Here is a 24,235-nt window from a genome sequence, read left to right as displayed (position 1 = left end):
CTGTGACTCACCTTCCGTTTTTTTTCATGGTTCTGTCCAAGACCTTAATTTTTAACCTTAGCTTGGGACTTTGCTCCCCTTTGCGTAATACTATCAAATTTTAGATTTGGCCAGCTTATCCTTTGCCTAGTTTTTCCAGGAGGAGGTTTTGCTCTATTTGTGGACATCTATGTATGAAGATTTTCCCCGGTGACGTCTTGTTATAAGGGGTTCGTTGTACGACAATCGGGAATACCGTAGAAATGTGGGTATAGTTCTATGTACTGCTTGAAAAGAAAGTTTATCGAAATTTGCTAGAAGTGGTGAGTTTGGTACCCTTACAGGATTGCTATTTCATCATTTATCTCGTCTTGAGACTCATTTTCTTCGCGTTGTTGAAATGACGTTTCATGTAAGCAAACATATTTTAGCTGATATCTGTTTGTATTCGGTTATCTCCATCTACTTCTAGTGATTATTTCAGTTTTTTCTTGGGCTGTGCTCATTTCATTTTTTAATGTTTTTCTTTTGGTTTGTCTTGCGGATCTCTCCTTACGGTTCATTGTTAAGATATATACTGTTTTATTTTCGTTTAAAATTTTCTCAGAGGCATAATTTGTTAGTACATCGTATCTTTTTTCTTTTTTTTTTAACTGACTGATGTGTATCATAATCCTTTTCTCTTTGTGGTACAACGAGGCCAGTTACTACAGTACATACATTTGATTGTACTATATAAAGTCTGTTTGCGCTGAAATAGTATTTCCTTCCAAACGCTTCTAAGCAAGTAAAAAAAAATTCTTGGGCATCTCAAGAGGTGTTAGAAAAGTATACAAGATAAAGAATTACTGGTGCGGAAAAAAAAGCTCAAGAATATTCAACATCTTACAGAAGTATTTTTCACATTATCTCATAGTAGCTTACCACTATGAAAATGAGCATTTGTCTTTGCATTCGTCCACAGTTTTAGTTCACAAAGACAAGGATTTTTAATTACCTTTTACTTACGCACACAGGTTAGGAACAGTATTATTTTCGAGCATTTTATGATCGAATCAGCTCCGATCAATGATCAACGATGCTGCAAAATCATAAATTTCTTGATTAGCTTTTTCCAACATTGCTAGTTTTGCTTTCAAGGATTCTATTATTTTCGAATCTGAGGTCTCTACGCCTTCCGCTGATTTTAGGTCTTCAGTAATGTATTCACTGTGCAGTTCATCGTCGGTGGAAGCATTAACTTGGATCTGAAGAGAGTTTACTTAAAAATCTAATTCTTCCTTGATCTTAACGTAGTCCTGATGCCTTACTGGACTATAGTTACAGCGAGTGACGCCATTTTTCTTTATACTCCAGTTTTGACCTGCTTTTCTAAATATGTTACTTCTAGTAAATCATATAAGTCACTGAAAAACAAAAACTGCAATTAATAGAATCACATATAGGTTCTACATATGGCAGAGAGTAAAAAAGGATTATACGTTAGATGCTTACTTCTACTTTAGCGTAATCAGATATGATCCTGTCCAGATGTGCAGCATAAAATTCGTCCTGAAAAGGCAAAAAAAAAACTAAATTATATGATATGAAATCGGACTTTATTTTAGATTTAGGGCAGCTTATTACCAGCAAATCATGAGTAAAATTCTGGCTTTTAAAGTGTTTTTACAGCTAACGAAATAAGTTGAAAACGGCAGTACTTTTTCACTTGATATTCCATCCTGCAACAATACAAGCGATGGTAACTTTCTTTCCTTCTGCCGTTTGAGATTAGAGATAGGAAGTGTTTGCTTTTTTTTGCCACTTCCTTCTGTAGCTTTCCATCGCATGTTAAACTTCAACTTGCAGATGGGTCCTTAAAAGAACATGCGTAGATGATGTGTAGCCCTGGTTAAGATTTCGTAAAATGTACCCGTTAGAGAGGATGTTTTCAAACACTGCCGACTCGAAATATCCCAAATCACATAAACACCGGATACGTCACCGGATGCCAGCAAAGAGCCGTCATGATTTACATCCAACCATGCCAGTTCCGCAGAATGACCTTTGAATAGTGGCAAATTTCCAGCAGTTTCTTCGATTACAAGCGATACTTCTGTTTTGTTCTAAAAGACCAGAATAAATCTCTTTTCGTCAGTAATTCCTAAATCAATTTCTTTTATAGACAAACCAAACAATAAAGATCTAGTTGCACCAAGGATCCGTTGACGGTGCCTAGAAACAATCGACATTCAGCAGGATCAATTGCACAAGATGATAAAGCCATATCACATGAGATCTAAAGTAAAAACAAACTAGTTAATGGTTGCATATTGTTGAATGGTTCATCTGATAAAACAAAACAACAGGGGACGCAAAGACGTACAGATTCACCTTCAAACGAGTGAATCATAAAGTTCAATAAATCAAAATGCCAAGAGTAAGGAAATGTAAACTGTATGGAGGTGATATAAATTCAGCTTTTTACCCTAACTTACCTTTAACAAGCAGATGTCAGCTGTAATTGAGTGGAATGCAGCGGTATGATCCTTGGAACAAGATAATATACGAGCATTACTGTGACGTGTTATTGCAATATTGCTAACGGATAAAGAATGCGGTCGCCAATGACGGAATGGGATGGCATGTTCTAAAGTTGGGTTTGCTGACATCAACCTGAAACAATGATATGAAACAAAAAAACCCTCTGGTCTATTTTATTCACGTCAGTGATTTCATACTCCGCATGTTTTTGTTTTTGCCTTGCGATTATTTGTTCAATAGAACATCGAATATAATATCTACCCATATAACATCTAAAAGAGGTGAAGGACGATTTGTAGTAGGGAGTAATGACCTGAAGGGAGAAACAGGCATCGGTATTCCATTTAATTACCATTTATTTTGAAAGTATAAACAATAATGAAGCAGATCCCTAAAAAAGTTTACGGAAAAGTAAGTAAATTATGAAAAATATCTTCACTTGCTTTTTCCAAGTCGCATAGAAAAAACTTCCATCAGTAAAACTTACTCAGCAACAACGAACACACATAAGCTGCCATCCTCTGCCCCAGACACCAAAAGTGAACCGTCAGAATTGAGCAGAAGACTAGATATTGATCGATAATGACCATTAATTATAGCAATAAGTTCGCCTGTACCAATCTGTAACTTTGTATGAGACAGAGTAGTAGCAGTTGAAATAAATGACTAAAAATATGTACATTCAACTTACAATCCAAACGTATATCTGATTGTTGATCGCAACGAACAGTACGCTACCATCTGGCGTTACAGATAAGTGGCGCACTGATTTGGGAAGTACATTCTTGACGTGGAGGCATTTACTGCCATCCATAGAAAGGAGATGTAGTAACGGCTGGTCTTTGATTGCCACAAAAATACGATTGCTGCCAAGCATTTCAACAGATCCTGAAAATAATTGCTCGCATGCAAATACTGAAATGTTTTTCGGTTTTCTTACTCCTCTTTTTTGAGGGAAAATTTTACAACCTGTTACAGCTCCTTGCAGTTCATTCCCCCTATAAGACCATTGAGAAACACCCGTTTTTGGGTTGATCAGTACTGTTGCATATGGATCGCTTGTTTCGCTCGCTATCAACAAATACTGAAAATACTGATTTCCTGGCGAAATCGCCCAATTTCTATGCAGCATGAAATATTCTGATTTTACAGTTCGCTCTTTTAGTTCAACACTAGTGCTCAAAGCTCAGAGCACCAAAAGCAAAACATCACAGAAGAAACGCTTCTATATTTCGTTGCGACAAGAACAAATGTAATGAGCTCAAACAAATTTTTGGTTCAAAACCAATTCTGTACATAAAAAATTAAAAATAATAGTACCTCAGCCTCATCCTCCATAGCATACAGAATGTGAGGCTTACTATTTCACGTCTCTTTCCACTTTCTACTTCACGTCCTTCTCAATCCTAACTTCAACACTCCACCGCCCTCAATTCGTAGGCGATTCCTTGGCTAATCAAACAACCACAACACTCTTTTCTGCCTCCATATGTCACTACGGTTGGACCAGAGATGAAAATTTCCTTCCTACAAGTAATTGTTCCAGCATTGTGATCTGCCTGGTGGGTAACTTATGTTGAGTGCTTCGAGGGTTGGGGAACTCTCTCCAAAGGGCAAGACGTCGTGATTAGAAATGTTGGGTTAGATCGGAAATGAAGGAGAGATAACATAGCCAAGTATTGGATATCGCGGGAAGTAAAAGGCAGAATGTGTGGGCTGGTAGACAAGAATGCTAGTAAATGTTATCATCAGGAAAAAAGAGGGAGGACTTGCCCACTGGTCTCAGATATCATCGATTATTTCAAATATTCAGAAATTAAAATTTGAATCGTACTCCAATTTTGTCGTCGAATTAAAACAAAATTTTGTTTGCCAATCGTTCCTTTTGATATTCATTGCTAATAGATGTCGGAATGCTGTTTTACACAGTTAATATTTTACTGAAAAAGTTTTGAACGATATATAGCGATATTAGTAGCTGCAAATATGAAAATAATACTCATGTCTTTGATAAGCATTTTAAAAAGTAATGAACAGAAGAGTATTTTGTGGATCTTTCGTGTCGGTTGGATCTTTCGTGTCCGTCGTTTCACACTGTTGCTGGTGTATAGCATCGCTGAAGGATGAGCTGGTTGATATTCTTGAAATTTCATACTGTTTGCATTTGTTCCCAAAGAAAGAGACATGAATCAGTAGGAAATGGAATAATTAATTAATTAACTGGCCAACAACTCATTAAAACTACGTTGCTGCTTAAAAACATATGCGAAAGTTCAATCGCTATATATAATTTCAGGAACAATGGCAATGAGAACAAAAACATTGGCGACACGCACGAATCATGCGTTACGCTTATCAAAAACCGGTAACTTTTACAGAGTTGGCTGTTTGTGTGTTTTATGAATCCTTTCACTGTAATGAAATGCTTTATCAGTTTGATGTTTCATTTCAAATAGATAGTTTAAGTTCCTAATGAGAGTGACTATGAGAAGCATTTCTTAGACGATAGCGGTTGTATATGTTGTGTAACAATAAATTCAGAAAACACTGCATTCTCGTACTACAAGAAAATGAAAAAGTAATCAATGAAGAATCTGTGAAATTTACGAAGAAAACGTACATACGGCATATGCAATTTTGTAGGGGCTGCGGTGAAAACGATGCTATCACGTATCAATTTAGCTGCGCGTGGAATCAATTGTAAAACAGAGTATGGGAGGCATATGCATGATTTATCGAGACGTATTTTCACTGAACCACAACGAACAACCGCATCCAAAAACCTCAAAGTTGTAAGGATTATGTCGGAAGAGCCGTTGGAGCAACAGTCATTCAAAACAGTTAGTTCTTTCACCTAATTAATGTTTAGTACTTCTTGTTAAAATGTTTTTGTTTACACTTTAGTGAAAGTCAGTATGGTACCATTATCAACAGCTCAATATTTTTCGTTGTTTTAGTCGCTTACATCAGGCCTTAGTCCTAGTCATCGATAATGATTACTATTTAAGAATAACTGAGTATAAGCTACCAAGTTTCGTAGTGGGTTTTGAAGCTGCGACTTTTTTTCCAATGTGGTTTGCAACATTAAATCGGATCACTAGTACTGATGCTTATTAAAAAAAAGCAGAACCTCTAAAAACCAGGATGTCCTTGAATGTAGTAAGTCCCGAAACTTATAAATGAAGCTGAATAAAAGTGGGACAGAAAGAAATCTTATAATTTTAGATTGATTATTATCCTAATCAACCAATGTTCCACTATCTGACAAAAATGTTGCGATTCCATGGTCTTTATTTTGATGAACATGTTGAATGGAGAGAAGTGCAGGTAAATATTACAATATTACTTTGTGAGATTTTGAACTGCACTGGATTTGAATTTGGCAAAAACACTAATAGTGCTCAAAGTTCGTTTTCCCTGTCATAAAACAAAAAGGAAAATTTTTATTTTTGTTATAATGTCAGATTTTATGACTTCTTCATCATCATTCGGTAAAGCTTACAATGATTTGAGAAAGTGCAGCTTCTTACATATTTCAGAATCGACTTAAGTTAGCACGCGGGAAAATGCTTTATCCACCAATTGGACAGGGTAAAAGGGCCCAACTCAGGAGCGAGAAGAAATAAATATGATGAAGACCAAGAAAATTTAGATTCACGATCGTGTGATTTCAAATACACCGCATCAGTGCACCTACTATTCATATAAAGGCAATGAAGCTGAGTGCATAAAAACTGAAAATTTATTTAAATTTTAGGATCACTTCAAACCACTATGCTGACATTTCTTCAGTTTTCTACACTTTAGGAACTATACATGTCAAGGAAAAACTTTTGTCTTTTAGTGCATGTCGTAATAGTAAGTGATTTCTTAGTCTCTATTATTATGTTTTTTTTTCGGAAAATGCATCTGTGTTTACCAATTCAGTTTTATTTGATAATTTTGTCGTGCCACTGCATTCGCATTATAAATAAATCAAAAAAGGGAAATAGGCAGTAGGAAATGAAAGACGGCGAAATAGCAGTAGGAAATGAAAAACGGCGAAATACCCTTTGTATAATTATCTAAGGAATCTAATGCTCTAGAATTTAATGTCACTAAATTGCTCGTCTGCGTGGAAGAAATGAAATTGGTCCAAACATTTAATTTAAAGGCGAATCTCTGCTGTCGACATCTTTTGGATGAATAAAAAGAATTTGTGCATGGGATGATTAGCAATTCGTTTTAAAAAGAAATGAAGTACGACAGGAAATAACGGAAAAGTAAGATAATTGAGGAGAATGATGTAATTTATTCCTAAGAGCCATTTCTTGGTATTGGTCTGAAATAAAATTTTAGTACTATTACGTGTTGTCCTGCTGTCGGTATTATTGAAATCCGCACTATAGTACAGTTGGCCATGCATCCTTATTTGAAATAGTGGTGATTCGCAACATCCTAATATTTCGAGTAAAGATATCGTAGTCCTCATAATGTGCAATGCTTCCTCAATTATTATGTATGGTCTAGGTTTCGGTAATGGGCTATTGTCGTTTATATTGCTTCATTCTAAGGTCAATTGTAGTAATGTGACTTTTAGTGATACGAACTTGTTTCATCCGTTGATCCTTATAAGAAATATAACTTCGAAGGTCGTTAAGCGTTCATAATTTGTGACACCACCAAAAAGTGATGATTTCTTATAGATGAGTATTGATGAATCGTCTGGAAGTGTAGTCCCCACAGGACAATTATATCACGAGAAACAACAAATGCAGCTCTGTTTGATGCATACGCTGAATACTTTGTTGCAGAGAAATGAATTTAAAAAGGTTGATTTGGATTGTATCGCGGAGAATTTACATAGATCGCGCTGGTTCAATCGACACCGTTCAATGTTTGGTTTTGGCAATTACGATATTAACGTGCTGATCGCGGCATTGGAAACAAGAAATCTACTGTTAAACTGGTTTGATTCGAGGCGTTCCACTGCCTGTTTGGATTTTTCGAAGATTTTCGGTTTCATATTCAATATCACATCACGTGGCTTTATACCGTTCTGGACAGGACATCACTGGTTCACTGTGCGGCAAATAGGTGTGGCCGGATTTTTCAATTTCGATTCAAAATTGGACGAACCAGTGCCAATTAATGACTTTGTTGCATTTTCGGATTCACTATTAGCAAAGGGAGCTCAATTGATGGTTGTTGTTGAACCTCAAAATGCTAACAGTTATTTATTGAATAATAAGTGTTTGGTTTGACTTCTATAAATTATTTATTTAATGATGATTAATAATGTGGTGATTGGTGATTACCCTAACATTACTGCCGTTCGAGAAGAAACTTTCCACTGCTTTAAAACGTTACAGTTTCAATATATTAAAATGAAAAGTGACACTTAATACCAAAGACCACTTAACTATGCATTAGACGATAACTACAGCGCTAGTCAAATGACGACTCATAATGTTCGTATACGCTTTTACCTTTTATGCTGTAGTTTTTGCAGGCTTTGTAGTTCCTTTCAGAGCTCCAAAGATCGGAGAAAGTGATATTTAGAGATTTATGCAAGATGAACTTTCGAAGCTTTGATGATACAGTGGATTGTTCATATGATCAACACTTTTTCAAGTTTTTGCTTGAGAGAAGTGGTATTTCTACCAATTATTTAATACACATATTTATGTTTCGTAGACTCTTTATATTAGTGTGATTTTATGTGTTTCGCAGTTGGCAGTTGATTTCACATTATTTTTATATTGTTTTTTATACAGTATTGAGTGTTATGACAGTATTACTCGCAGGCAATGAGGTCAGCTGATTAAAATTGAACGAAGCGCGTTATGATGAGCTGTGTTTTCCTTCATGCTTTCATTCTTAACTATAAAGCTCCATAATTCTCTTCCCTTCTCACTCTGTTTTTTAATATTAAATTTGATTTTTGTTGATTTGTACTTCTTTCAGAAGTGACTGCTCTGTTGAGTAACTTGTTATTTTGAATATGAAGAAGGTTCCTTGTCTCAAATTTTAATTACAGTCTATAGATTTATGAAACTATTTAAATCCCCCAAATACTCTTTTAAGACGGTCGTCAACACTGTCAATAGATTGGGATGTAAAAACTGAAAAGCTTCTATTTTCGAAAGTGAATTATGTAAGGAAAATCCACGATTGCAGTAAAGTGATGAGAATGATTGTGGTGATAATTGGTAATAATTGGCTGCAAACATATCAGGAAGACAGTTTTCTTTTTTTATTCATGTTAATTCATTTGGCTCACTCATATCAATACCAAATTATTCTTTCTACGATTGCTTCAAATGTTTCTATAGTGGTATGGAAGAAATACTTTTTGCAGTGATGATACCTTGGCAACGTTTTAGGCTTAATTGCGATCACATTTCTTAATTATTTTTTTGCTAACAAAAAATTTTGAATCTAAACATGTAAATGAATGAAGAAATTAAGGCAACATTTGTCTGATGAATTGCCAATGAGATGGATGTTGGTGAAGCGATGGGAATACTTAGTGTTCGTGCTCGAACAACATTTCTACACTGCATGGAAGTTGCCTTACGATTACCAGGCCTTTTACTATTCGAACTTTGGTGGCGTAATCGGGAGATACACTTCAATCCTGATTTATTCAAGCAATCATTTTCATCATATCTGGAAGTGGATCAAATTATTGAATTTATTCAAACGAGAAATTTTGATCAAACTGGGGCACAAATACTGAGTTACACGGGTAAGCATTTAATTTAAGTTTTCGCTATTTCTGTATGCTTAGTGCTACTCTGTTACTCTCGTATTATTATTATCAATTGATTTCGACTTTATATGTCTGAAAATTTGCTCGAATTCCTCGATAATTTTGTTAAGAGCTGTTGTAATTGATATCAAAGCATGCTTTAAAAAAATAATCCACTTTTTTGTCGGTGAAATTTCATTGGTTTCAGTCGTGCTTATATCACTTATGTTTCTTCTTCTTCCTCTCTACAAGCTTGTGCAAGTTTATTTTCACATATCTTCATTATTGCTGTTTTCTGTGGCGCATTATCTATCAGCTCGATATGTTCAACTGGAACAGAATGGTGATCCTGATTTAAAGTTGGATGATTTCGCAAAATTAGAACGACACGGATTTCATATTTTGGCCCAGGTCTATCATTTATTGTTGTTATTGTTTTAGTTATAAAAGGATAGTGCTTCCTTCCATGAATATTTTCCACTGTATAAGCTGATATTCTTGATAACTGTGAAGTGATACTTTTCAGTTGGTACTCTGTGTAGTGCAGAGTTGCCTCCTAAACTTGGAAAATGATATTGCACGAGTTACGCTTGCAGTTTTTTTGATACCAATAATTGCTCGAATGTGTGCAGTACCTATCGATCGCTTAATCATTGCTCACAATGTGGCTTGCTCTCTGGCAATATTGGTAATTTGCATATATGTTTTAAACAAAACCCCAGCTTTGTTACTGTCTATACGTCAATCTGTGCGCTATCTTAAAGTTATCATAATTCTTCGAGGTTTTGGAGGAGGTGAGTGCTGATCTTGTTTTCAAATATTCTCTTTCAAAGCTCAAATTTTCAAATGAAAAATAAGGATTAAATTATGTACAATGTACAACTAGTTGATTCCCGTTAATTCAGAAGGTAAGATTCAACTCCAATCAGTTTTTGGTTATGGATTTCATCAAAGCCATTGTCATCATTGGTGCTTTGATATTTATAAATCTTTGGGCAATTACAATATTTTTCGATCGTAATCGACAGTCGCGACTCATTCTTAACTGTTTTTCCTTGTGTGAAATGCAAAATGTATTTTGTGCATCGTTTTTGAATGCGCGGTTGCATCTGAGATTTTTTTCCAAGTAGAAGTATTAACTCAATAACAGTTTGTTCGCTGCTAACAGCATCATTATATGAAATTTAACGATTGAAGACAGAAGGATTTGCAGGTGCTGCCATTTTGTGGTATCGTTTACGGTTCGCAGAAATATTAATCTTGGCTTGGTTAACAATGTTTTTTGCCCGGGTTTATGTACATTTAGCTGGAAAAGGAAGAGATTTTGATGAAATTGGTGCAATATTTCTAGCATCGGTAGCAGAAAGCACGAACACGCCACTGTCACTGTTAGCCTTAGCACTAACTGTGAGCTGTTTTTGTAAACAAATTTTGACTATTGCGGAGTGTATTGTTGGTGGACAGCGAGGTCATAGGCATGTTCTGGCCAACGGTGGTTACACTGGAGCACTAACACTTGCGCTGCTTTGTGCCCAAACAGGCGTTCTCGGAATGCGGACTGAGCAGAAAGCTTTTCTACTTGGGTTGGTCCTTTTCATTGGTAAGTAATTGGTTCACTATGGTTTTTGTCTCTGTTTTTTTATTAACTTGAGAAATGACCTTCATAAATCGCCTCTATCTGAAATAATTATTTCTTTTGATGTATCATTTGGTACAAAAAATTGAGTAAGCCGGATTTGAAGCAATGTTCTTTCGAAGTTTAAACTTGGTGTTGAAAAGTGCTCAAGATTGAAGATTTTCATGTAAAATTGCTTCGCATACGGTAAATGATAGCTAATAATTTTTTCAAAAGGTTTAATTGCTTCAAATTTTGTGCACTAAGCTTGATGTATTAGATATCTATTTTGTTTAGTCTTATCCGCCTTGCTGCAGTCGTTATGCGAAATTCTTGAACCGCAATTACTGGCGTTAGCTGCAAATAGATTGACGAGTCGAGGTCAACATACGCGATCTGTTTTTCTGGCCATTATTGTAATTGTGACATCGCTTTGTACTTCTGCTGCTGTTATCCAATTCCTACCTGTTGACTTGTGGTTAGAATTTTCATTTAGCATCTAAGAATCTTAGCATCTATCATCTGTGTTTTCTTACTACAACACTCAATTTCCTAACAAAAATTGATTCGTTTTTTAGGTGTCTAATAATAGTTTCAAATTGTTTGCTGACGGCAGTCCACACGTTGTCAGCCCTCATCATATATGTCATATATGTATTAGAGACAGATTCTATGGATGTATGGGGACGAGCTGACTATGTCGTGTTCATGTGCAAAACGATTACATGTGGTGTCGAAGTATTACTTGCACTGAATGTTGTTTGCTACGGTATTCTGACATCCATAAAAGATGAGTTCACTACAAAGTAGAGTAAACTCAATTCTTAGTAAAATAGGATGCAACTGTTTTTTCAACTTCTATATATCCGGTTTCCTGTAAATCTTATTAAAGTAACATAAAGTGTTCAAAAGATTTCACATTCAAATTCTGTTGGAGAACTTTAGAAGAATTTGATGAGTGTCAAGAAAAACTGTTTTTCAGGCCATTGGACATTGACAAGTGTAGTGGTTCTGGTATTCTACCTATATTTCAGTGTTTGGAGGCGGCTAAAGGCTGGAATTGTTGGGGTACAATCACGGCGTGCAGCATATTCGAGCTTGTCACAACTACCCCTTGTGTCCAAAGCAATGTTACAACAACGACGTGATGCATGCGCTATATGTTTGTGTGATATGGTGGAAGATGCACGCATAACACCTTGCAAGCATTTTTTCCACAGTTTCTGTTTAAGAAAATGGCTCAGTATCAAGCAGGTTCATGCTTTATCTTTGCTACGAAACATTAACATCCAAGCAGTTTGGCAATGAATACTTTTAGAGAGTTGACATAATTGTGTAGCATTCGGGTATGTTGAAGTTGCTTTTCTGATTCTTACGATCTTTGCTTATGTTGCGAAGGATTTTTTTGGTAGGATTAAATTCATTTGTGAGCGTTATCAAAATTTTGTTTGTCTTGGAAAATCTAGTAAAAATTCCTCCTTAAATCATCATTTCAGGTATGCCCTTTGTGTTATTCAGACCTTTGTAAGTGTAAGGTTCCTGGAGCACTTGAAGAACTATTTTTGGAAGAGAGTGGCAGTGTAGATACACCAGAAGATATCGGCAATGGTAATGCAGAGTCATCTGATGCTGAAAATTCGTTTGAAGATGAGTATTTTCCTTGGGATATGTACAATGGTTCAGAAATATACTATTAGTTAGTGGTAGCTAAAATATGTTTTGCTGCAATTACTGTAATTGCAGCTGTAATTGACGTCGTCTGATTCGTTACGGAAATTGCTGATAATCGATGTTTTCTACTCTCGCATTCTTTCAGAATATTGCATTTACATTACTTATTTATTTGTTTAAATTTGCTTAACTGCGTGCTGTTTTCATATTCAATCAGATGCAAAGTGCAATTACAAAGTTGGAATTAGGAATTACTTTTATATAGTGCTATGAAACGTTTATATTCCGATTTCCGTCTTTGAGATACAGTTTAGATTTATTGTTAGAATCCATTACATTTCTTTTCCTCTCCTTATAATATTAATTACATCATAGATTTCATTTTTGTGATTTTTTAGCGCAGAAATTGTATATCTTAATAATGTTGTGTTTATTTGCAAACTGCATTTTAATTTATGCTATTTTCAACCATTTTGTTTTTTTTAACATTGAAAATCATATGAAATCACCGATTCATGATGTCACTGCATTGCTTCAATTTTGCATGAAGATGGTGATTTTTTTAAACATTTTGATGCATGTTATATGAATTGCAGAATTTTCATAAAAGTAACGATTACCTTATCAATAGATTCTACATGAAGTTAAAACTCGACTGCTATTATTTAGAACCCTTAATGTTATTTATGAAATATATAAGGCTTGGTGACGAAAGCTGCGAATGTGTTTAAATCCATCACCATCTATTTGTGACTTGAGTGGCTTCAGGAGAACCAAGAGCCTCAGGAATCTACTACTGCTTCCTATCTCGTATTAAGAAATACCAGAATCTGGAGGCTCACGAAGTAAATTGGAACGTAAATTGGCTTAGGATACTTGTGATCCAGAAGCTTCACAATGCAGTGCAACATCAGGATACTGCCTCTGGAAGCTAGGATAATCGGTCAACGCGCATATCGTCGCCTCTCCCATGAAGAAAGGAAAATCAGGCTTGAGAGGCACATACCAAATTTCCGGTAAGCATATTTCATTCTCTACTGCGCATTCATTTGTAAAGATTTTGAAAAAGCGCAGTCTTATAGAGAGGTGTATCCGGATTTCCAACCCACCTCCATGTATGGAAGACGAAATTTGCTGCGAGAGGAACTGGAAAGGAAAGACATGTTAGAGCGCCGTTTACGAATAGATATTCCTGAATTCTACGTTGGTACGTGAATTTTTCTCTTGGAGCGCTGTTTACGAATAGGCATTCCAAAATTCTACATTTGTATGTGAATTCTTCGCTTTGTAATTCTCGCATTTCTGTTTAGTAAAATATTATTTTCCCAATGCTTTTTAAGGTATTCATCAAAATTGATTCTTATGAAACTGGATCCATAACTTTAGGCAGTTAAAGTAATGAAGCAAATTATTCCGGTGTTTTTAAGATTGTTTTTAATGGGAGCTAGCCAATTGTCTGCTAATCTTTTGCAACATTTTTTGAAGGTTCCATTGTTGCTGTTACTTATTCGGATAAAAAATTAGTGGAATTGAAGAATCGATTTTTGGGCATATGCATTAGCCGAAGGTTGGAAGGTTTGAAGTCGCAATTCACACTACGGAACATTATCGAGGGAATAGGTTGTTGTTGCCTTTTGTTATTTCAAAAACTTGAGGCTAAGTTGGTGTTTGGTTCTCCAATTAATAAAAACTTACAGGTGTGGAAATTATGTACGAAATGTATACACCAACGATTACCAAAATAGAAGTAATCAAGTTGGAAAAGCGCTTGGATGATGATTTAAGCTATTTGGTTGACGCTTACCCCGAATATAGTACATTTAATATTCACATGGAACCTACGTCTCATATTGTTGGAAAACCAATTCCCATAAATCCGCTAAAGGTTAACCTTTATCTTTCAGTATGAGATTTGATCCTTTGACCTAACTGGAAAGGTTGTCCGAACAAGTTCCATTTAACTAATTTTTAATCACTATTATTTTAATCGCTTTAATGCGATAGTTATGATGCGGGAAAGTCTCGACCGCTCTCTTGGAAATTCCAAGAGCGGCAAGTTTTCTCGGAAAAACATCAAGTTCCCGAACTATATTTTGGAATTTATATCAAATTTCGTTGCGACTCGCTGTTAAAAATGGATGGTTCCTTCTTTCACTTTTAATAGCATTCTCTTTAATTAACATATCTGAAGCAGGCACACGAGTACGTAGAACGCTAATTCCTCCTTTTCCTTACAAAAACAGAGTTTGATAGATTATTTCAAAGCCGAACTTGATGCATTTTTAAAAGCAAAACGAACATTCTACTGTCAGTTAATCGGGTAAGTACTCCCTGACAAAGTTCAAAAGTTCTGCAGAAATTGACGGATTGAGTTGAGCACATAAAATTACTCTTTGGTTGCTTCTACCGCTGTCAGTGTTCAACAATGTTTTAATGGAGTTCATCATTTCAGCTTACTTTAATACTGTTCAGTTATTTTATGTTTTTGTTAATTTTATCCATTTTTTAAAAGTGAAGGTTAAACTGCGTCCACCACCATGGACAAGGAGATGGGAACTTTTTGATTATAAAGGAATAGAAGATGTATGGAGTGAGCAAACTCCGTGGTATAAAAAGAAATTTAGGAGAACTAAGGTGAGCTTTACTGACTTTTTTCTGAATAGTAAAAAAAATGGGTGTTTCTTCTAATTCGAAAATTTTTGACACTATTAGATTTTGATCATGTTATATGTCTGCGTACATATTTCTGTATGTTATATATTTTTGTAAGAAGATGAAAGTATAAGAGATTTAAAGTTATGCTTTGTTATGCTTAAAATTATGCTTAGAGTTTAAATTTATGCTTCAAAGCTAAAACATGATACGTTTCTGAAAACAAATAGGATAAATATTCTCTACAGAAAAGGTTTTATTCAGATCGAAATGGACGTGTAGGGTCATTTTTTCAGATCACTGACCTCCGCAAATATGATCTCATAGCCGATTATCGTCAAATAGCGACAGATATCGATGAAGAATTGCTAATTGAACAGGAAATGCTGGATTTTGAAACTCAAAAACAGCAAGCCGGTGCAACTAAGAGGAAGATATTGCGATCTGCTGAGCAACCACATAGCCACGATTTATAAATTTCCGCTTCTACATCTATGTATATGTTTGCTGTAGTTGGTCCTGAAGTTTGTCATAAAGGCGTTTTGTAAATTCAGTTCTTGAAATGTTTTCCGGAACATTCGGAAATCTGTTATTTCATACTTTTATCACCATAAATCACTAGGTCGATTTTCTTAAATTTCAATAAATACAACAGCAGTTTTCATGCACATCGCTCACTCATTATTTTTCAGTGACTTGGAGCAGTGATTATGATTGTCTGTCACAGTTTAAGACTCTAAAAAATGTTAATTTATCTAAGTTAATAGGAAATTTATTTTGTTGAAGACTTATATTAACTCTGCTAAAGGAATACTAGAATTTTAGATTTTAACAATTTTCTGTCCGTTCTTCCTCCTTCCTAGAAAAAAAAAATTTTTGAGGAATGAAATGCCCACACTGCTCTGATGCTGAAACGCTGAAAGGTATTTCTCGTATTCCGAGAAAATATCCGCAGTTAAGTCCAAATTAGCAATGTTCCAATCGCTCAGTAAGTTGAGCAGAAGAATTTTACGACCTGTTTCCCTGGAGGAATTAGACATCTGGATAAAGTATTATATGTTTTTGAGCTGAATTGATCAACGCAAATTTGAAAGGCTGCTAAGGATGTTGTCGTTAGTTGATGTGTACGAACAGGGCCAATCTGAATTTGCTGCTTCCAATCATTGAGGAAACATCTCAATTAAATTCATGAGTGATGTATTGGTGAGGTGCTTGATTAGCCTAAACCCCTCTGATAACCGTACTTCAGTGCGTACATTAGTACACCCTGGTCAAGTTGAGCTCATAACTTTTACTTTTGCTTCAACTTCACTTGGTGGTTCCCTGCATGTATATATATTATATATATATATATATATATGTGAAAGTATATATGTGCATATGTGTGCATGTTTGTCGTAACCGCGAGCTGCAAGCAGGACTGCTAGAGCAGCTGTGTCATGCGAAAGAAGTTCAGTGTTTGTATAGCACTTCTTTACGGTGAGTTATAATAAACTACTGCCAAACTAATTTCATAATTTCATACTGAATCTATGAGCGCATTATAAATAGAGAATGACTGAGAACACGTTTTGGTCTGATAAGTCCACTTCATATTTTCTGTGTTGAATCAATCGCCTGAAGCAATCGATGTATTGTATGTGCTGGTTGTTTGTTTTTTCAACAGAAAAACGAAATGTTGATAAGTGTCCAAGCAGACCGAAATGTCTTTTTTTTTTCTGATCTTTTTTGGTGGTTTAAAACAGTGAACATCAGTGATTATGACTTAAGAATTTTATCATCGGGTGAGAGCTGTTTGACATATTCATTGGTATTTCTATTTCGTCGCAGATGTTTCGTATGACGGGTGAAGGTGCTTCTCAAAGACGGGATTTACCGGTTGGTGTTGAACGGATAATGTGCAGATGCAATTAGCTGCATTTGTTTGATAAGATGCAGCGCCATTTCAATACTTCAGAGATATAGAGCTCTGGATATCGGCACTTCATAGATAATTCTTACGCTTCATCGTGTTATATTATTTTAACAGGGTTTATCCATAACAGCTTCCTTCTGTAACTCACCATACTCTCTTTTTAAACAAAGGCAAGATTACCATTTGGGGTGATCCATTTTGCGCCATCTCTCACAATAATGTTATAATACAGAGTGTAATATTCATAATGCTGATCGCACGGCCAATTCTTAATACCATTTCCTTGCCTTTTATTCATTCTTCGCAGTTGGTATATTTTCAGAAAAATCAATAATGTCACAGACATTTTTTCTTCCTGGATATTGTATTACTCCAGCTTCGGTTGTTTTCATCTCTGAAAGGGTCAGTGTCATCGTCGGGAAATAAGAAAGTGTTATTTTTAACGGAAAGCATTTCCTTGTTTCCAGGATATCATTCCTTCGTTAATATAGTCATGCCAGTTTGGAAATCGGTATAGTTAAGTATACATCAACTGAAACACTACATCTTTGCATGATGTATGTTGGACATTAATGTCAATTTACTGGCATTCCATGAAGTCTTAGGTTAGTTTATTATTACTGCTGAATTGGACACGGGATAGGAAGTCATTCATTCCGTGGGAGGTTATTCAACAGTTTTTAATAACAGTTACGGACAACTGCCCTAATCAGTTTTAAATTTGAATTTAAAATTTGAAGTATGAGGTAATTTGGAGGTGGCTATCTGAAAACTTTATGAATATATCTGATGTTTAATTTAAATTAGCTGAAAGTGAACAAAATCTGTACAGTGAAGCCATAAAGAAAGCGAGGTTCGATTTTTTTAAAGTGTTCGAAGGATGTATCTTCATAACGATCCATAGCGTTAGGCTATATATATATATAATAAAATTTCGCATTCATCCTGTCATCTCAGCAATGTATTAGCGAAAATCTAATGATAGTGGTAATACGCCGGCGTTCGTAAGTTTCAAGAAATCTTGGCAAAGAAAGAAGTTGAATAGTGTAGTAAACTTTGAAAAGTACTGCTTTAAACATGTAATCATCACTTTCAGTTTTTTGCCAAACGATTTGTGATGAAATTGGGTTTGGAGATAACGCGTTTAATGATCGATAGTCGTCATGGAGATTCAAAGTATATCGAACAGATGCTTCAAAGAGCTCCTAAAATCATTGAGACTAGTTCTCTGCTCTCCATGCATACGTTCCTCGTGCATCAACAGTGTTTTTTGAAATTCTCTTGTACAAGCATTGTCTTACTTGAAGATTGGACAATTAAAATTGTTCCAAGATTAAGCATTAATGAAAAGGTCAATTTCTGAATAAGTAAATTCTAAAGAAGTTATTTTATTGTGGATTCTACCAATTTGTTATCAATAAACAATTTTATGAATAAACAACATCCCCTAAATCCCTGCTTTTGATTGCGCTATACTATATGATGTTTCACCAGCTTTTGAATTGTGGCTCAAGGAACTTCAAATATTCTGGGGAATATTTTCTTAATTGAAATTTTCGCCTACTTTCCTAACTTTATTTATATTTTTCATTGCAGATATTGGATAGTATGTTTTTGAAAAATGCAATACAGTCTTATTTGCATTTTTCGCAACTGAGCTCCCAGACGACATGTAGTGAAGAACAGCTGTCAAATGATACAGTTTGCAAATATAGGTTTGCTCCTTTTTAATTATCCAGTTTGTAAGTATCCAGCTCTTCGAAATACATTCAGCCGAAATAAATTTGAATGTAGTTACTTTCGTTAAATACGTTAAATTTATTTCTAACGTTTCTGCTATGCTAGAGAAGTCCGAATTACGAGTAACATTGAAAACCTTAGAAGCTAGCGTACGTCTTTTAACTAATTTCGATCTACTCACCAACCTTGTTTCCTAAGTTTTATCAGGATTCCTATGGATGATGTCTGTCTGTGTGTTCAGTTAAGGAGTTTTGAAATTCATGGATTTCCTCTTGGACGACTTAATTCACTGTCTTGTGTTTACGTAATAGTCAAATGGAAAAAATACAATGCTTCTCCGCATTTATGGTCATCGAAATTCGCTAGGTAATAATTTTTAGCTGTTTATAATTGTCATCACCTCTATAATTTTATGCTCTGAAAAATTTTAATCAAACATCAGATATCAAGTTAATTTTTGCAGGTCACTTTCTGAGGAGTGGTTGCTACTTTCATCGATATTGTTTGGTGAGAAACATTTTACTGCATCATCATCTGGAATCCCAGTTTTTTACATATCATTTGAATATCAGCGAAACAGTGAGATGGATGGAATAGAATTTGAAAGCGTTAGGAAAAGCAATGCATCTGTATACAACACTTATAACCTTAAAACGGCATTTTATGAACAGCTATTAATTAAAGACAGTTGTGCTTGCAAGTCAACTCATTTACATTCTGGGCCACGAATTTGTCGGTTTTTCAATTTCCGAAATGATGTAAGAGGTAACTTTTCAAGTAAACTAAAAATAAGAGAATAGAAAAATATTCTGATTTTTGGTAACGAAAACTTTTTTTTGCACTTTTTTGGTTGAATTCATGAACTACATATGTTTGTCTATCAGTGGATTCCTGCAGTGACTTCTTTTTTTTCTAAAGATTATTCATGAGTTATTTACAGCTACGGATGAAAAGATGCTGCTGGGAAATGAACAGAGTGTTAAATTACCTACTGTTGAGAATCTACTGTCAGCATCAGAATCTTCAATAGAGACTGGATCTCCACTGCAAGCAGTTCCGCCATCGCCTGCCTCACGCCGAGAAACCCTGCCACGCCGAAGTCTTATTTCCGCATTTCGTTTTATGTCAAATGCATCCAAAGCCTTCTCCAAATCTACTGGTCTGCCCCTAAATTCTAGTCCTGCGCCGTTCAACCGCAGCGAAACGAAATTTGTTAGAGATTTGCCAGTAAAAAGTACACGAAATAAAATCATCGAGAAAACAGCTAGAGAAGAAACGACCGCTCATATTTTGCGAAAGTTAGTAATTTATCATTCTATATTTTAGGCATTCTTGTAAAAGATCTGCACTTATAGATCCCTGTGCACTGTTATCAAATTATACTTATTTTTTTTCGATTTTTATAACTAAATGACTCCTTTTGACCGTTTTTTCAGTAATACAGTACTATCATTAATATAACAGAAACCAGATTTCACGTTACATTGAACTACCTTTTTGACTTTCTCTTAGATATTAGTGATTATTATAGCAGGACGTAGAGATATAATAAAGATAAGTTTCGAAATGAAACTTTGAAAGTTTCGGCCATTATAGTGCGTCGATGGATGAAAAAGACAGTAATCCAAGTTATTATGGAAGTGGATGTACTAGGAGAAGTACATCTTCAAACAGTGGTTTGTTGTGCAACTTTGAAGAAAGTGCACTGAACGGCCGTTTAGATCCGGTCACGTCTTTAGGTGGTTTTCACCTGCAAATTGGTAAGTTGGAAGTCATTTTCTGTTAAAATCTAACCTTTTTAATAAAATTCAAACTAAATGGCCGCTTAAATCTGATCGCGTTTTCAGACGTAATTAACAGGTGCCTTAAAGAGTCATTTTTGATTCGATCAATAAAACCAATAATTCATTTAGTTATTTTGTAATCTTCTAACTCCAACTTTTTCTGATTTAAGTTGTTTTGGCAATATGAACAAAATCACTCAGCGAATGAAATTAAGAAATTTTGTAGCAGCAAGCGACGAAGCTTGTTCTCCCCATCTTACATTGCCAGTTACAACTTTCTTTTTCAACATGCCTGAAGATGAAGCACCTTTACCTTACATGGTTTGTTGATTAATTTTATTTCGAAACTCATAACTAACTGTCCTCTATATTATTTCACCATGATTTATTTAAATTTCAATACTGTTGAGGAATTTTGAAACAATCCAAATTTTTATTTTTTGTGTAAGTTTGAGACCATTTACTTTTTTAATTTCTGGTTTCAATCATTTTCAGGGTTTTTGTTCATTGGAAAACATGCGCAAGGGTTATAGAATTCCCAGGAAGGGCATTTTACAGGCGGTAATTATTTATATGGATTCTATTTTTCCTAGCAGTTATTCGGAGTCATGCAGCGGATCTTCTGAGAAAAGCAGTCGTGCGTAGAGCTGCTTGAAATTTTCCGAAGTAGCTAATAATAGGTCTTCAGCGAACATACAAAATTTCTCCTAGGAATAATCACAAAAATGTCATTTTTTGATTCGGTAATGGTATGAGCGTCGTGGAAAACACCACTTAATAGCGAATCAACAGATACTTGAGAATACTTGTAGGATCACCAGTTCACTCTCAGTGTTTAATGGAATGGAAGAAGTCGGTGGTTTTATGAAACAATTTTTTGATTATTAAATAGTAAGCATCAGGATATAATTGGTGTTGATTTTCCATCTTTTGCTTCAAGAATTAATGTATAATATCATTTACATTCTAATATTGGAATCATCTTACTGTAGGTGTTGTTTAATCCACAAGGCACTGTGGTACGAATGTTTGTAGTCAAATTTGACGTTAGTGACATGCCGCCTTCTTCACAAACCTTCTTACGACAACGTACATTTTTTATGCCAGTAGGATGCACGTGCGATGATGTGCTTCGCTCTTGGCTTAAATATCTGATCCATATAAGGTAATCACTTTGCAGTTTCGTACTCTAAACCTATTTTTGGATTTTAGGTTTATTACCTATCAGTAAGTTTTTTCTTCGATTTCAATTCTTCGACTTGCTAATGATATTAAACTTTGTCGAGAAACTTGTCCTCCATTTTTCTATATATTTTGCTATATCCTAGCCTTTCGTAGTCTGTCTAAGCACTTCCATTTTTTTCCATCTTTTTCCCTTTTTTCTACTGGTTCCCCTTTCTTTCTAAGGCTCATATTTTAAAAAATAAAAGGTTGCGTTTGTGGAACGATTACATAGTGTCTCTAGTTTCGCCACGTCGGGGATGATGATTTTTGGTCTTATCTCTAAATTTTTTTTGCCGACACTAGTGAGTTTCATCGAATCAGTCAACTTTTTATAGTATTGCGGAATAATTTAGAAATTATAATGTGACACGTCAAGGAAGAATTTAGTTATTTACAACTTATTTCAGCTTGGCAACAGATCGTCGTGGCAGATTGTATGTTCACACCGACATAAAGATGTTATTTTCACAAAAAAATGAACTGGAAACGTTGAATTTTGAACTGGGGAAAGATATGATTAAATACCAACTCCAGTCTTTCACAGAAATGCCTCGAAATCCAAAATATTCACCTCGCAAGTGATTTGGATGCATTTAATGAAGATTATTAGGTAGTGATGATTATCTCAAGAAACGTCATAGTCTTTCTAAAAAGTAGTAGTTCAAGGCGATGTATTTGGATTTTCTTTTCTAATTTTTATTTCCCGTTAGTCTTTTTGCCTTTTCAGCTTATTATGTGTTATGTCTATCTGGTTTATATCTATCTATTTTTACTTTAATATTACTGATAAATGTGCCATAAAATTAAGCGAGTTTAAAATGATTTTCGTATTTGCAGTATTCTTCGATGCTTTATTAGACCTCCTCTGTATTTTAGTCTTTGTCATACTTTGTATACTTTGTAATATATTTAGTTAAATCTGTTTTGTTCGCTTTACAGACAGCTTTCATTTTAGTGGTCATTCTTTTTTATTCAGCTTTAAAGTTGAAGGTGAAACTATAACCTTTTAGTTTAAAGAAGAAACAACTTCGCTCTTTGTTTTCTGCACTTGCGGCCTTCATAGTTAGGAAAACTATTTAGGAATGGTATCAAGCGTGTTGACCTCCGCTTTAGCATCAAGTCATGCAGCAATCAGTCAAGTTTATTAAAAAAAAGTTTTCTTGACGTATGGAAATTTATAAAAACGCAGTGAGTGATTATGGGTTTATTCATCCCAAATCGATATACCGTGGTGATGCAGCATCCCTTGCTAAGTTTTCCACTTCTATAATATTTCTAATACGGAAATAGTTTACCTGAATCTCAATACGTTTTTCCCTGTAAATATAGCCACTGCTTAGTTCTGATGTCATCGTTAAGAAATATTCTTGAGTCATATATATGTGAATCGTGGAATAACGAACGGTTTGCAAGAAGAAAATTAGCATGACTTCAAGAACTAAGGAGAAGTTTTAGATATAGAAGAGTTGTAAAGGAATGTTCTTCATCTGCTCATTTTTCTGTTTTCGTTTGAAATGCAAGATATATCCATTGAGTTCATTCCTTTTCGCATTACTAGTGATTTTCATAGCTGTGCTGATCATTTATTATGGTGGTCACAAGAAATACCGTTTAGTTTGAATGAATGGCTGTGAAGTAATTCCTATATCCATAAACTATTGTTGGAATAGAAGTGGCCAACGCTACAGAGATATTGTGAATAAAACGTATGACAACACAGTACAAATCATCACCATAATTTGCTAGGCACAACCCTTTTATGCAATTAATCCGTACTGGTGGGGTCTGCAATGCTTGAAAATGTTGTGAGACAGCCGGTTTGCACAGTGGCAGAAATGTCGTGATGTAGTGATACAAGCATAGGTTTATGGGTGATCGGAGGTTTAGGAAGGATTGCTGACTCGTTGGTTTAGAATTATGCTTAGTAAAATGGGTGGCGAAAGAGTTGAATGGTACTGTGCAATTATATGACACGAACTTCCACTGGTAATGAGGGCAGATTCATGCGCTTGCTGGCGAGCAAGGTGTAGTGTGCCCATTTTGGTAGAAAATGTGTCCGGATGTGAATGATTATTCGAATCTCTGAAGTTCGCAAAAAAAAAGAAGCATTTGAACTCTATTTCTTCTTTGAGCGGAATAAAGCTTTTCATTTCCTCCCTTCATTTCTGTATTATTAGTGTCAGGTATATTTTATGCAATCTTTAGTCCAGACTTATATCATGCGTCCGAAAAACGGTCGAGTTTGTTGAGCAGAAAGTGCATTACTTAAGTGAATCATTTTGCTCAATTAATGTACTCAAAGCAAGATGGCATTTCGTGTTTCCGAATCTGTGTGTTGTACTTGCATCGTTTAATTTATACATATGTGCTATACCGTAGTTATTGCATAATATTCATGT

The 24,235-nt window shown here is 35.1% G+C and overlaps 6 protein-coding genes across 6 annotated transcripts; 5 read left to right on the top strand and 1 right to left on the bottom strand.

Annotated features, from left to right (window-relative positions):
- Positions 1-951: 951 nt before the first annotated feature.
- LOAG_00090 (hypothetical protein) lies at positions 952-3,992 on the bottom strand. Its single transcript, XM_003135631.2, has 10 exons — positions 3,823-3,992; positions 3,472-3,586; positions 3,194-3,390; positions 2,990-3,123; positions 2,457-2,634; positions 2,150-2,257; positions 1,892-2,084; positions 1,680-1,834; positions 1,474-1,530; positions 952-1,226 (listed from the first exon to the last, which is right to left on the bottom strand). Exons 1-10 carry the CDS (start codon positions 3,838-3,840, stop codon positions 1,035-1,037), a joined length of 1,347 nt encoding a protein of 448 aa, XP_003135679.1. The 5' UTR covers positions 3,841-3,992; the 3' UTR covers positions 952-1,034.
- Positions 3,993-4,790: 798 nt separating this feature from the next.
- Positions 4,791-6,546, top strand: LOAG_00089 (28S ribosomal protein S33). The gene is made up of 4 exons (XM_003135630.2): positions 4,791-4,867; positions 5,146-5,342; positions 5,728-5,829; positions 6,042-6,546. Exons 1-4 carry the CDS (start codon positions 4,804-4,806, stop codon positions 6,126-6,128), a joined length of 450 nt encoding a protein of 149 aa, XP_003135678.1. The 5' UTR covers positions 4,791-4,803; the 3' UTR covers positions 6,129-6,546.
- A 518-nt stretch (positions 6,547-7,064) lies between these two features.
- On the top strand, positions 7,065-7,745 carry LOAG_00088 (josephin-2; the record flags this gene model as incomplete). Its single annotated transcript, XM_003135629.2, has 1 exon — positions 7,065-7,745. Exon 1 carries the CDS (start codon positions 7,188-7,190, stop codon positions 7,743-7,745), a length of 558 nt encoding a protein of 185 aa, XP_003135677.1. The 5' UTR covers positions 7,065-7,187.
- A 1,205-nt stretch (positions 7,746-8,950) lies between these two features.
- On the top strand, positions 8,951-13,142 carry LOAG_00087 (hypothetical protein). The gene is made up of 7 exons (XM_020445340.1): positions 8,951-9,232; positions 9,444-9,646; positions 9,762-10,029; positions 10,449-10,835; positions 11,148-11,328; positions 11,429-12,104; positions 12,347-13,142. The coding sequence occupies exons 1-6, from the start codon at positions 8,983-8,985 to the stop codon at positions 11,658-11,660; spliced, it is 1,521 nt and encodes a 506-aa protein (XP_020304188.1). The 5' UTR covers positions 8,951-8,982; the 3' UTR covers positions 11,661-12,104; positions 12,347-13,142.
- Positions 13,143-13,282: 140 nt separating this feature from the next.
- Positions 13,283-15,714, top strand: LOAG_00086 (ribosomal protein L19). Its single transcript, XM_003135627.2, has 6 exons — positions 13,283-13,537; positions 13,604-13,728; positions 14,007-14,141; positions 14,219-14,406; positions 15,039-15,155; positions 15,470-15,714. The coding sequence occupies exons 1-6, from the start codon at positions 13,419-13,421 to the stop codon at positions 15,647-15,649; spliced, it is 864 nt and encodes a 287-aa protein (XP_003135675.1). The 5' UTR covers positions 13,283-13,418; the 3' UTR covers positions 15,650-15,714.
- Positions 15,715-18,205: 2,491 nt separating this feature from the next.
- On the top strand, positions 18,206-22,418 carry LOAG_00085 (hypothetical protein; the record flags this gene model as incomplete). The annotated part of the gene is made up of 10 exons (XM_003135626.1): positions 18,206-18,439; positions 18,685-18,803; positions 19,036-19,194; positions 19,292-19,593; positions 19,769-20,126; positions 20,425-20,588; positions 20,839-20,933; positions 21,108-21,173; positions 21,605-21,777; positions 22,244-22,418. 10 exons carry the CDS (start codon positions 18,206-18,208, stop codon positions 22,416-22,418), a joined length of 1,845 nt encoding a protein of 614 aa, XP_003135674.1.
- Positions 22,419-24,235: the final 1,817 nt, after the last annotated feature.

Source organism: Loa loa (assembly GCF_000183805.2).
Source record: "Loa loa unplaced genomic scaffold supercont3.12, whole genome shotgun sequence".
Taxonomy (NCBI): domain Eukaryota; kingdom Metazoa; phylum Nematoda; class Chromadorea; order Rhabditida; family Onchocercidae; genus Loa; species Loa loa.
This window is presented reverse-complemented; position numbering and strand designations above follow the sequence as displayed.

What these genes read in the sequence shown, in the direction of transcription:
- LOAG_00086 (XM_003135627.2), top strand. Translation starts at nt 13,419, where the DNA reads ATGCAGTGCAACATCAGGATACTGCCTCTGGAAGCTAGGATAATCGGT. An exon ending in TATTCCTGAATTCTACGTTG is followed by an intron (nt 13,729 to 14,006) that starts GTACGTGAATTT and finishes CATTTTTTGAAG; the next exon opens with GTTCCATTGTTGCTGTTACT. An exon ending in AGAAATTTAGGAGAACTAAG is followed by an intron (nt 15,156 to 15,469) that starts GTGAGCTTTACT and finishes TCATTTTTTCAG; the next exon opens with ATCACTGACCTCCGCAAATA.
- LOAG_00089 (XM_003135630.2), top strand. Translation starts at nt 4,804, where the DNA reads ATGGCAATGAGAACAAAAACATTGGCGACACGCACGAATCATGCGTTA. An exon ending in AGCAACAGTCATTCAAAACA is followed by an intron (nt 5,343 to 5,727) that starts GTTAGTTCTTTC and finishes TTATAATTTTAG; the next exon opens with ATTGATTATTATCCTAATCA. An exon ending in TTGAATGGAGAGAAGTGCAG is followed by an intron (nt 5,830 to 6,041) that starts GTAAATATTACA and finishes TACATATTTCAG; the next exon opens with AATCGACTTAAGTTAGCACG.
- LOAG_00090 (XM_003135631.2), bottom strand. An exon ending in AACTAGATCTTTATTGTTTG is followed by an intron (nt 2,085 to 2,149) that starts GTTTGTCTATAA and finishes CTGGTCTTTTAG; the next exon opens with AACAAAACAGAAGTATCGCT. An exon ending in GAAAACATCCTCTCTAACGG is followed by an intron (nt 1,835 to 1,891) that starts GTACATTTTACG and finishes TGTTCTTTTAAG; the next exon opens with GACCCATCTGCAAGTTGAAG.
- LOAG_00087 (XM_020445340.1), top strand. Translation starts at nt 8,983, where the DNA reads ATGGATGTTGGTGAAGCGATGGGAATACTTAGTGTTCGTGCTCGAACA. An exon ending in TCTTCGAGGTTTTGGAGGAG is followed by an intron (nt 10,030 to 10,448) that starts GTGAGTGCTGAT and finishes AAGGATTTGCAG; the next exon opens with GTGCTGCCATTTTGTGGTAT. An exon ending in TTCCTACCTGTTGACTTGTG is followed by an intron (nt 11,329 to 11,428) that starts GTTAGAATTTTC and finishes TTCGTTTTTTAG; the next exon opens with GTGTCTAATAATAGTTTCAA.